The 13948-nt window shown below is 30.8% G+C and overlaps 1 protein-coding gene across 1 annotated transcript in view; it reads left to right on the top strand.

Annotated features, from left to right (window-relative positions):
• The window catches only part of LOC115881411 (furin-like protease 2), a 664870-nt gene that overhangs the window by 637618 nt on the left and 13304 nt on the right, over positions 1–13948 (top strand). Inside the window, exons 5-7 of the mRNA XM_030898870.1 lie at positions 8476–8779; positions 10176–10351; positions 12022–12294. Of these exons, the coding sequence (XP_030754730.1) occupies positions 8476–8779; positions 10176–10351; positions 12022–12294 (753 nt within the window). The remainder of the gene's footprint in view (positions 1–8475; positions 8780–10175; positions 10352–12021; positions 12295–13948) is intronic.

The following is a 13948-nucleotide window of genomic DNA, read 5'->3' on the forward strand; positions in this document are numbered from 1 at the left end:
ATATATAAAATAGTTAGTTTACAATAAATGGTTAACTTTGATGTTTGTAATATTTCTTTAAATCGATTACTTGGTACATAGTAGGTATCGAATCATTTTTTTTCTATTTCCAAACAACGGTATAAAATTGGATTGACATGTTAGCTCGTTATGTTTACAGAATGAGGTAAATAAAACTGATTTAATTGGGCAACGGTTATTAAATTTTGATCCTGAAAAATATTGGACCGTTTGTGTTTTTAATCAAACAAAAAGGGTATTTTTAGCTAGAAATTTGTTATCAAAGCGGCCATCGCGACTTTTCATTTTTTTTTTTTGTAATAACTAAATCTAGTATTTGGAAAAGTCTGTTTTAATTATATTTTTTAATACTAAATAATCTGATACTAAATCGGATCATAAAAGTGAAAATAATTAGAAAGTATTGTCCGAGCGGTAGGCAACCTTATAGTATTTTGAACACACATTTTCTGCATCAAATTCCAAACAATACTCGATTGGATGTTCCATTTAAAATACAAGAGTAACTTACCCTTAATCATTATTAATAAGGAATTAGTCGCTACTTATGTTCAATATTAATTATTCTGAAAATAAAAAGAATTTCGTTGTCTTTATTTATTTTTATTAACACAACGTTTCGGTCAGAAGGATTACTGACCGTTATCAAGTGTAAACTAAACTAATTACTTAAAAAAAAATACTTATTATTACTACTAAGCTTTATACTGCGGTCAGGCATTCACCCGTTAAAGTTGGGTGCAATCAACTGTGGGGTTGTCCATGAATGCCTGCATTAGAGCGTTTTATCAGTGGTTGTCCTATCGTAGGCATTTCGGTACTAGAGGATTGCTAAAAATGTTATTATTGCTTGCTACAAACACGGCTTCTTTAAATTTACACTTTTTACAATGGGGGTCCCTATAGATAACCCAAGCTTTCGACCACTATATTGTGCTGTTTTGTCCAACCATCGTCCACAATACCTGACTTCATTGTTTCACATTTTTTGTACATGATTTGTGTGCCCTCTAAGTCGTACATTTAGAGGACGTTTAGTCCCTCAATAGACGACTCACAGCATTTTACAAAGTAGCTGGTAGATGGTCTTTCTCTTTTTATTTTAATGATTCCGGCCGGCCTTGTTTGTTTTAGGACTTCTTAGAGTAGATCTGATTTGAAGACAGTTTTAATGTTATACTTTTTGGCTATTTGCCTGATCTTTTCTGACGTTCCTTTATATATGGAGAGAGAGAAGAGAGAGAGAGCATCCTTCTCACGTTGATGAACCAATGAGTCAGTTTACAAGTTGATATAATTTTGTGTATGGACTACTCAGAGTAACCATTCTGAAGCAAAACTATTTTAATATTATTTAATACAACATTAAGGATGCTTGGTCACCAGTTCTCACCATCTTCAAATTAATTTTTAATATGTATTGCAAATAAAACAGAGAAACATGAAAGAAAACAAACAAAACAGAAATTAATCGATTATTCGTTGGGCTGTTTTCGATATATTGAATTCTAAATTACGATAAACATTTTAGGAATTTCTTTTTTGTGACCTGGTTGTGAATAATATGATGAATCATTTTCGTAAACGTCATAAACGTAATGTTTTAGCCTTTTAGTTAAACTTCGGTGGTTTTTGTTAAGTTTTCATTGAAAGGGTAAGTACTAAAATTAATGTGTTTTTTTTTCTATAATAATTATTAATAATGAGCACTGATAAAAGATTAAATTTAACATTCCTAATTTTTGAGTAGAAATTTGTCTATAAATTTATAAATGTAGAACTATGTAGAATGTGGATAACATAGGAGGTTGCAACAGTGCAAGGTTTATATACACCGTAGACAAATCTCAGGTGAATAAACAAGTGGCACTAAAAAGTTTTTTCAAATTTCCCGGAAAATGTCAAGAAAAATTTTAAATTTTCAACATTTTTTTTGCAAAAAAAACCTCATAGGCGTGTTTCTGGGGTTGAACTATACTACCAGTTAAAATATTTGCACTTATTTCTGGGACACCCTGTATAAAATACCATGTGAATCCAATAAATTTTACATTGGTGAAACATCTAGACCCTTAAATGTTCGAATTAAAGAACATAAAGATTATTTAAGAAAGGTAGATTTTTCACAAATCTAAGATTTGTCAGCTTTCATGGGACACAGGGCATAGAATAAATTTTAATAACGCTAAAATTATAATGAAAGAAGCGATAGCCTCTAAAAGAAAAATAAAAGAGGTTTTATTTTTTAAATTTGAAATTGATTGTTAAAACAATCTATTAAAAATAAATGTATTGCTCGTGCATTTGTAGATGTTAGTACTGTATGGCCAATCGCTTCTTTGATTTTTGATTTATATTATTAAAAAAAAATTTAACACATGATTGGAAATATTTGAAATGCAATCACTTCTGCTAATAAACATAATATTTTGGAAGATTTTATAATAAAATTAACTTTTCTTAAATAAAACTATACTAGTTAGCTACACCACATTAATTTAATAATTATTAAATATATTATATATCAGGAAACTATTTGTTAAAATAATGTTACTCTAATCTTCACCACTAGGAACGGAAACGCTATGGCTAATCTTTAAATTTGTATTTGATATATCTATATTTTGGTTCATAAATATTGGAAAGATATATAAAATAGTTAGTTTACAATAAATGGTTAACTTTGATGTTTGTAATATTTCTTTAAATCGATTACTTGGTACATAGTAGGTATCGAATCATTTTTTTTTTCTATTTCCAAACAAAGGTATAAAATTGGATTGACATGTTAGCTCGTTATGTTTACAGAATGAGGTAAATAAAACTTCGATTTAATTGGGCAACGGTTATTAAATTTTGATCCTGAAAAATATTGGACCGTTTGTGTTTTTAATCAAACAAAAGGGTATTTTTTAGCTAGAAATTTGTTATCAAAGCGGCCATCGCGACTTTTCATTTTTTTTTTGTAATAACTAAATCTAGTATTTGGAAAAGTCTGTTTTAATTATATTTTTTAATACTAAATAATCTGATACTAAATCGGATCATAAAAGTGAAAATAATTAGAAAGTATTGTCCGAGCGGTAGGCAACCTTACAGTATTTTGAACACACATTTTTCTGCATCAAATTCCAAACAATACTCGATTGGATGTTCCATTTAAAATACAAGAGTAACTTACCCTTAATCATTATTAAGGAATTAGTCGCTACTTATGTTCAATATTAATTATTCTGAAAATAAAAGAATTTCGTTGTCTTTATTTATTTTTATTAACACAACGTTTCGGTCAGAAGGATTACTGACCGTTATCAAGTGTAAACTAAACTAATTACTTAAAAAAATACTTATTATTACTACTAAGCTTTTATACTGCGGTCAGGCATTCACCCCTTTAAAGTTGGGTGCAATCAACTGTGGGGTTGTCCACATAGAATGCCTGCATTAGAGCGTTTTATCAGTGGTTGTCCTATCGTAGGCATTTCGGTACTAGAGGATTGCTAAAAATGTTATTATTGCTTGCTACAAACACGGCTTCTTTAAATTTACACTTTTTACAATGGGGGTCCCTATAGATAACCCAAGCTTTCGACCACTTTATATTGTGCTGTTTTGTCCAACCATCGTCCACAATACCTGACTTCATTGTTTCACATTTTTGTACGTGATTTGTGTGCCCTCTAAGTCGTACATTTAGAGGACGTTTAGTCCCTCCAATAGACGACTCACAGCATTTACAAAGTAGCTGGTAGATGGTCTTTCTTTTATTTTAATGATTCCGGCCGGCCTTGTTTGTTTTAGGACGCTTCTTAGAGTAGATCCTGATTTGAAGACAGTTTTAATGTTATACTTTTTGGCTATTTGCCTGATCTTTTCTGACGTTCCTTTATATATGGAAGAGAGAGAAAGAGAGAGAGAGCATCCTTCTCACGTTGATGAACCAATGAGTCAGTTTTACAAGTTGATATAATTTTGTGTATGGACTACTCAGAGTAACCATTCTGAAGCAAAACTATTTTAATATTATTTAATACAACATTAAGTGATGCTTGGTCACCAGTTCTCACCATCTTCAAATTAATTTTAATATGTATTGCACATAAAACAACATATATACTCAAAAAATGTATTTGTATTATTTTATGTATTCTTTTTTGAGGCTTTCAACATTCCGTTCCAGAATTCCGTATAAATATATAACTTTTTTCAGCCGTCATTTAAAATTAATTAATCACCTTGTTTAATATTTAAACAATTTTAAAATTAATTTTATGTTGTTTTAGTAAAATTGGTGTAAAATACTCTTCTGATACATGTAAGCTCTCTTTACAGGAAAATTAGAAAATTCTAATCTTTTTTCATTTAAAAAATACGATAGAGAAAGCCCATTCATTTAAACAGTTGTTAATATGATTCTGTTACTGATACCACAGATTATACAGATTATAAACTTATCGTCAAAAGCATTGTTTTTCGTGTTTCCAATTTTCGGAGTCGCGCACTAGTTAGGTTACTAGTTTGCGCACATAGCACGCTCACTTATGGCCTAAAATTGTGCACAGCGCCTGACCGACCCACTTATTGGCATGACCGGCCCAGACTTTGACATGAATAAAATTAGAAGAGCTGTGTTACATAGATATATCCAAAGCATTCCGCATCAAATTCAAATTTTATGTCAGTACTGACAATATTTCCACCAGTAAATACAATAATATTCAGAACCATACATAAACGGATTAAAAAATTCTCAGTTACTTAAAAACCTAAGTTTTGGCAATCAACCAACTACAACCTAACCTAATCAAATATCGTACGTCATTCGTCTGCAATTAACTTTTACAATAATCGTTTCGAAATTCTGGACTTTGAAACGTGAAATGTGGTGCTACAAGAGAGGGCTTAAAATTCTCTGGGCCGCGAGGAGAGCTAATCAGTTAATACTGGAAGAGTTAAGTGTAACCACTAGACTGTCATCGTTATGCATGAACTGGGTATTGCAGTATTTTGGACACGTGGCTAGAAGAGGAGATGACAGTGTAGACAGACTTATAGTGATGCGAGAAGTACAGGGAAAGAGAAGTAGAGGCCGATCGTCTATGAGATGGTCTGATCAAATCAAACAAGTCACAGACTGGCCCCTTCACGTATCGTTTTACCAGGCTGAAGATTGAGAAATGTGGAAGAAGAAAATAGAAAGGGGAATAGAGGCATTCCAAAGAGGTAACGACCCTCATGACTAAAGAAACGAGCAGAGAGAGAAAGAGGGAGAGTTCTGGGCAAAGCTTCTGGTTCTTCTGACTCTGGTTCCTAGCCTCGTCCATAAACATCTCACTCATACTGTAAAAGTTAATTTACCGGACTTAATACCGCAATTATCTATTAAATATATTTAGTCATACATTAAAAAACTTTACTTTTGCAGTGGACCCACGGTTCGCTAACCATGTATCAGCAGATGATTAAAACTGTATTGAGCTTGTATCATCTACTAATGATGCTAACATGGTTAGCGAAACGTGCGCCCAGTGCAAAAGTAAAGTGTTTTAGTGCATTGTGCCGAATTGTATGAATTGTGTTTTATTTAATTGATTTTAACAAGTAATATATACAATTTTAGTGTGTAAAAACGACTTTTACTGTAAAATACTAAAAATTTGCTATTTTCTGCGTAACACGAAAAATTTCAACATACTTAGGCATATGTTTTCAGATTAAAAAGATTTAGAACATAAATAAGGAGAAAGATTTTCTTTTAGAAAAGTTAACACTCTGTATGTAAAAAGCCGTTTAGAAAACTAATTTGTTCACATACCTAATATTGTCAGACCAATAAATAGTAACCAAAAATAAATTAAGAATAACTTTCCTCATTATATCAAAAGAAACACTGTGTTCAATTTATAGTTTGTCTCGTTGTTTTTAATGAAAAAATAGCTAAAACATTTCATTTAATATAAAGCTATAAAATGATATATATTGTGAAAATTTGTGTATCGTTTATTTTTGTTATCACGTAGGCAGTTAAATATTCTCCCGAGAAATTTGTTATCAAGCCGGCCACTTTACTATTCCGGCTTAACAGCTATACACGGTATTTTTCCGGATAAAGGATAGCGGCCAGTGTCCATAAAAGTAATTTATACCTGGTCCGGAATTAACTTTTTTTTCTTTCTGCATGGCGTAAATATGTGCATATGTACGTGTTCTCTCATTTTGATCTTCGCAATAAACGCAATATCGCTAGGGCTATCTTATTTATGCTTTTCGTTCGTATAACTTGAGTATAAATGAGTATAATTCGATGTTAAAAACCATTAAAACGTGAAATATAAATGTCTGTATATCTGGCGTAGATATATATTTTTGTTTCAAAATAAAATTTGTGACAGGGCAGTAAAATTTTTATTTCGTGCTATGATTTTTTCGCTTTGACGCTTTATATTAAAACCGTTAAAGGCTATATAACGATATTTTGTTTATCTCAAATTTTAAATCCTGGTGTAATTGGTTTAGGACAAACAGGAATTACATGCATATTTAAATCGAACCGAATGTTTATACGATTTGGGTATTTGTTTTTTATCACTATTAAGCTATAGAAAGATTGAGTTTAAACTTATACTGCTTTGTAAATGCTGTGTAATTTATTTTTTTACGAGTTAATACAAGCTTTTATTTAACTTGCTATGGGTCTTAACTTGAGTTTTGGGTCAAATATAGCAAGGTGAATTAGAATCACTTTCTGACGTTCGATTGGACTCAAATTTGTTATACTTGCTTTTGTCATTTTTGTTATTTATGTAAAATTATTCTACCACGAAGTATACGTGATGTCCCTATATTCCGTTGACATACAACTACTACGTATTTTTGTAATCAAAATAGGTTTATTGGACACAATTTACCTCTAAAGCGCTTCGTTTGTCCGTTAGAGGCATCAAACATCAAACACATTTTTTCAGATATTTTAAGAACCGTTATTCCGCTTTGAATGAAATTTTGAGTGTCTATGTTTTGCTAAGTGTTTTAACATTTGACTTTCACAAAAATCAAGAAAAAGTACGGGAAGGGTGAAAACTACACCCACCCCTACATAAATTTTAATATAAACTAGCGTGTACCAGCGACTTCGTTCGCGTCGAATTAGTCATTTGTAATGGTGATGATAAAGCACAGCAAGAATTTCCATTAACATACAAACTGGATAAAATTTTCTCACATTTATGTCAGCATGAGAAAAAACAATATGGCGATATTATAGGGGGGTAGTTTCATCTCGTTGGAATTTGACTTTCGAAAAATCCGTTTGCCAAAAATAAGCTTTTTACGTCAAGCAGTTTAAGCAGAATCGTGATTACTCTATGGTCATATTTTATGAAACACCCTGAAACCAAAAATCAGCTTTTTACGTGAAGCGCTTTAAGCAGGATCGTGATTAATCAGTGACCAAATTTTTCGAAACACCCTGTATACATTTTTAAAAAATCTTAAAATATGTAAAAAAACAAAATAAAGTATACGTGTTTAAGGGTTTTTTCGGAAACTTGACCGTTTTTAAATAAAAAATATTGTAATATTTGAGGGGTGGTTTCGCCCTCTTGGAACTGGAATTTCGAAAAATCCCTTCTTATCGAACCTCTACACCCTAGAATCAACCTGTATGCCAAAATTGAGCTTCTTACGTTGAGTGGTTTGAGCAGGATCGTGATTAATCAGTATGTCAGTCACTTAAGGATTTTATATATTAGTATAGATGTTTTCCAACTCAACAGACGACCGATTTTTTTTTCGTATAATGGTTCTTCTGGTATTTACTACATTTTTTGTCTATTGTAAAAAAACGCCATCGAGCATACTTTTTGAGGAAAAAATTATTTTCCAAAGCTGATTTCCAAAAAACATTTTTTGTCACATCAAGCTATGGAGGCGTATAAAATCTATTATGCTCTAATAATCTAGTTTGCGAAATTATGGAATTTTATGTTAGTACCTCAAATTATATTAGACAATAAGCTTCATAAAAAGCTTAAAAAATAAATTTTATATTAATTTGCCTTGGGGTTTATTTTGTCTATTGTAGGTCAGCTTTAGAAAATAAATTCTCCAAAAATGTTTTCTCAAAAACTACGCTACATGGCGTTTTTTACAAGAAACAACAAATGTAGTAAATATTAGAGGGACTATTTTACGAAAAGAAAATCTGTCGTTGGCGGTGTTGGAAAAAATTTGCACTAAAATTAATTTATGTAGGTGAGGGGGTAGTTTTTACCCTTCCCGTACTTTTTCTTGATTTTTGTGAAAGTCAAATGTTAAAACCACTTAGCAAAATATAGTCCCCCAAAATCTCATTCAAATCGGAATAACGGTTATTAAAATATTTGAAAAAATGTGTTTAGAATGAAGCACTATCCCTACGTGTTTTATTTAAAATCAATATATTTCTTTTTGCAGGCGTTCGTATGTTGGACGGTGTTGTCAACGATGCTGTCGAAGCAAAAGCTCTAGGACTCAACCCCGAGCACATTGATATCTACAGTGCTTCGTGGGGACCTGAGGATGATGGAAAAACAGTTGATGGTCCAGGCCCACTTGCTCGCAGAGCCTTTATCTACGGCGTCACTAGTGGCAGGAAAGGGAAGGGTTCCATTTTTGTTTGGGCATCGGGAAATGGGGGAAGACATACCGATTCGTGCAACTGTGATGGTTATACCAACAGTATTTTTACATTGAGCATATCTAGCGCAACACAAGGAGGGTAAGTCAAAAAATTCAAATAATTTATACCACATAGGTAGTAAAATATTATTTATATATGTTAAATAAATATTATTAATTGCATCCTCTACACACACACATATGAGGTAAAACATTAATTTTCAGGTAACAGTTTTAACTATTGCATTTAGAACGGTGACTAGTAATGGGCGATATTTCAAGAATTATTGTAATTTAAATAGTTATAAACGAATAGTAACGCTACTACAGGCTGCATTAGCCACGTAACAGTGAAAGTCACGATCATGTCACGCTTTTAAATGTAATATTAAAAAATTATTAATGAGTTAACAGTGTGATTTAAAAATCACCAGTATGTCTTATAATAAACTATGACTGTTATAATAAAATAACTGAATCGGACAGCAGTCTGTTCGCATTGAAAATACGGTGTTTCAATTTTTAAACAAATTATAAGTTGTAGTAGTAGTATAATATTTAAATCATTCTAAAGTACAGTGGTCTTTTTTATTTCTAGTCGCCACAAAATATTCTACTACTTTAGCACTATTATTAATTCATTTATTTTTTTCTCTGTAATGATGTAGATCAGTTTTGTATATTATATTCTTAAAATGGATTTTGTGTTTCTATTCCTAAATTTGTTGTAAGAGAGTAGAAATATAAATGTCTATAAATAATAAACTATAATTTTTTAAGTATATTTTCTTGTATATTTTTCATTCTAAGCTCTTTTTAAATCAATTTTTAATACTTTAAAAAATAATCACTTTATTCTTGAGCTGACTAATATTTTTGTAGGTCCCGTGTATTTAAAGAATAGAGTTAGTAGTTATCAAAAATTAAAAATATGAAATATTATAATGAACTTTTTCTTATGTGTCCAATACTCAATGTGAATACATTGTATATTTACATTAGAGTTTGCTTTATTTTAAAATTTTGGAATAATATGCAGTTGTTAGTAACGGAACATAAAACTTAGTGAATATATCATAATTGTAAAGGTTACGATTGTTATTTTCTTTTTCAAATTAATAATAAAATATTTTATAAAATGAGATAAAAAGTATTGTTATCTTTTATTGAAGTTCAATAATACATAAATTGTTATTGTTTGTTAAATTCGCATTATAATTGTAATATCAATTATAGTACAGGGTAAGATATTATATATATTATATTAAGTCTATATACTAATGCATAGACAAGTAGACAATATACTTAGACATAGTAAATAGTCAAATTATACATAAGTAGATTTAATATAAGTTTTAATTTCAATGTAAGGTTTAAATTTTTCTGCTACAATTATTTCCGAAGTTGATCATTAAAATATTATTGATTTGTATCTGTAAAACTTTACTTAAGAATATAAAAATTAATAAATAATTGTAATGTTACATTTCTTGTAGGTATAAACCATGGTATCTGGAGGAGTGTTCTTCTACATTAGCTACCACGTATAGTTCTGGCACCCCTGGTCATGATAAAAGCGTAGCAACTGTTGATATGGATGCCAGACTTCGACCTGACCATATTTGCACAGTAGAACATACTGGTACATCAGCATCTGCTCCATTAGCCGCTGGTGAGTATTAAAATGAACCCGTATATCAGTTAATTCAGAGGGTGACTCGGTGTTTCTAAACAACACAATATCAGGCTTTCTGTCATAAGTTCTCCAAACTTTTTTTGCATTATGCAGACAATAGTAGTGCACATTTTTAAAAGTTATTCGTATATATACAGGATGATACGCTAAAGTTGTATTTTTTAAATAAGATGTATAATTTCTGCTGGTCTCTCTTATTAACCATACTTATAGCACATTTCACTTATAGCACATTTCAAATTTAGTCTAATAACGGTCATATTTCAAAAACTACTCAGTATAGCGAACAACATAGCATTTTTGGAATTTGATCCATTGAGATGGAATGATCAAATATGCATTATTTTATTAAAAAGCTTTACTTTATTGTAAAAATATATTTGAAAATGTACCTATTAAAGTCTGTCCAACGAATCAGGGAAGATATCGACAGAAGACATCCAAAAAATAACAAACAACTGTCACTGTCCAATATTCTCTTGTTGGGCAGATATACGAACGATAAGAAGCATATCGAACTGATATGGATTTTTTTAGGTACACTGGATTACCTTATATACAGGGTGGTCCGAACTGTATTCTGGAAACTTTGGCAGCATATTTTGCAGATAAAAATAAGTAAAAAAGTTCGTATAAATGTATGTCCTAGCATGCTTAGTTTCGGAGATACAGGGTGTAGAAGTATCATTTTTATTTCGATTTTTTCCAAATAATTTGTGAAGTAACGTTAATACTTTGATGAAAATTGGTGTCTGGGAGTCTTCTGATATGAGAAATTTGATTTTGATGTCAATATAACTCCAATTTCTAGGGGGCGCCACATACATGTGTTTTAACTGTTTTGAAGAGTAGTAACTTTTCGCCCGTACGTGTATAAAACTACCGAGTAAAAAAATATTCATTTAAAACGATTTTTACGTAAAAAAGGTCTCTTGGTAAAAATTGTTACGAGTAATGGTTCTCGAGATATTGGGAATCGAAATTATCAATACCTGTCATCATTGACATAAATTAAACATGTGGACTAAATAGTTACTAGACTGAAATCATAAATTTGAAATGTTTTTTTGTCAAAAGTTCAACAGAAACTGTTTTATTATGATTAATTTAAAAAAAAAAATAAAAATTTCCCACATTTATTATTTCAGCCAAATATCTATCTACTCAACGTGATTATTTTTGTGTCAATAATGACATGTATTGACTATTTCCATTCGAAATATCTTGAGAAAGCCATTTTTACCAAGACACATTTTTTACGTAAAAAGTCAAGGAAATGTATATTTTTTACTCAGTATGGGGCGAAAAGTTATTACTTTTTAAAACAGTTAAAACACATGTAGGTGTCCCCTACAAATAAGAGTCATATTGACATCAAAATCAAATTTCCCATGTCAAAAAACTTCCAGACACGAATTTTCAGCCAAATATTGACGTCACTTCAGAAATTTATTGGAAAAAATCGAAATAAAAATGGGACTTCTACACCCTGTATCTCCGAAACTAAGCATTGTAGGACATATATTTATACGAACTTTTTTACTTATTTTTATCTGCAGAAAATGCTGCCGAAGTTTCCGGAATACAGTTCGGACCACCCTGTATATTTTTCAATAATTACATTCTAAAACTATTATTAATTTCAGGTATATGTGCATTAGCATTGGAAGCCAACCCTACTTTAACATGGAGAGATATGCAGTACTTGGTTGTGTTAACATCTAGATCAGCTCCACTGGAAAAAGAAGGTGGATGGGTTACAAACGGAGTACGAAGGAAGGTATCGCATAAGTTTGGTTATGGATTGATGGACGCCGGAGCTTTAGTATCATTAGCGGAAAAATGGACTACCGTGCCACCACAACATATATGCAAAAGTCAAGAAGTCCTTGAAGAGAGATCTATACCTCCAACATATGGTATGAAATATGGTCTTTAGACAATCTTGAGGATAAAGCAGTCTTTAAATTTTTACTTCCATTAATTCATTCCACAAGGCGTTACAAATTTCCATCAAAATAACATTTTGATTTCTTTCGCATAGGGTATAAACAGACAAATGATAAATTTAATTTTTAATTTAAAAATATATTAAAAAGTGAAATAATTTTGCTAAAAATTGATTAAAAAATCATCAAAATCGACCCACCAGAATAAAACTTTAACCCTCGGGCAGGCGCGTACTTTAGAATCACACGACCGGGTGCATTGCGGTATTCCGTACCTCACTTATATTTTTGAAATATTCTATAATTTAAAATATTTTAGTATAAAACTTAAAATGTTAAACAATAACAAACAACATTTTTAATACTTATTGACTTTATTAATACATAAAAAAATTGTGTTATAAAAAAGGAACCAAACAGACTTTTTTAGTATTTAAAATAAAAAAATATATAACTTTGCCAACTCACAAAAACTAGACCATACCGAACATATTATAATAAAAGAAACAAAATAGAACATTTTAAATATTTAAACAATAATTAAAAATTATTTCGAACCACTAGAAGAAGACTAAATTATCATCTAAATGTTTAATTTTCTTTTCTCGATAGATATACCGATTTGGTCATCGAAACTATGCTGTCTGGATTTTAACGTGTAAGACAGTGATGTAGACAGCTTAAGGGAAAATCAAATGTATTAAAAAGAGATAAAAATTGGGTCGCCACATTCCTTATATGCGGTATTGCCGGAGTTTGCATCAAAATTTGAAACCGCACAAATAGGCGTTTCCGAAAAATGTTGCTTCTAGGGTTGGAACTTTATTTTTCACTATTAGTTACTCATTTTACTACAGCTGCGACCAATGAATATTTAGTTTTATTGAAATTAGTAAAATAGGAGTACAAAATTCCGGACGCGCCCGTTTGAGGGTAAAAATAAATTTTAAGGTATCTTTTTTTCCATGCCTGACATTGTATAAACCTTTGAATAAGAAGACTAAGGAAGGAGTATAATGGTATCCATGTATTCATGCATGGTGGGCGGAAAAAGGACTCTAGGGTAGGGATCCTTGACAGTTCTGTTTGATGATTCATTTGACACATTTGAATTTGATTTGAAATTTTGTACATTTGTCAGTCTTTACGGAGCTTATTTTATGTTATTTATTATTTATTCTACTACTGATAGTTGTATAATGGTAGTAAATCTAGTTGGAAATTGTGGCAGAACTTAAATTAACAGTGACAGTATCGCGATTTATCGAAAAAGACTCTAAAATAGTTGGTTGTGTAGTGTGCGGTAGATCTCGGCAAAAATCGAGTGAAATAATGGAACAACTTTTCGCTAGTAAGTGACTATATAATATACATACGTGTAGTAAGCCGATCGTTTATGAAATTCACTTAAATTAACTAATTATATATTTTTTCTTGCATTTTTGCTTTTATTTACTACTTGTCAAAGATTAGATGTCAAAGAATTTAGATACGTCAGTTTGATTTACCTGCTTCAGTAGCGTATCGGATGTTTATTGTTATAAATAATTATTATAACTTATCTATTTTTATTAGAATTTTATATTTTTATAACAATTTTAATAACTACCAACATTTATTCACA

This window comes from Sitophilus oryzae, unplaced genomic scaffold, assembly GCF_002938485.1.
Source record: "Sitophilus oryzae breed Bouriz unplaced genomic scaffold, Soryzae_2.0 scaffold_1718_pilon_pilon, whole genome shotgun sequence".
In the NCBI taxonomy this organism is placed as follows: Eukaryota; Metazoa; Arthropoda; class Insecta; order Coleoptera; family Curculionidae; genus Sitophilus; species Sitophilus oryzae.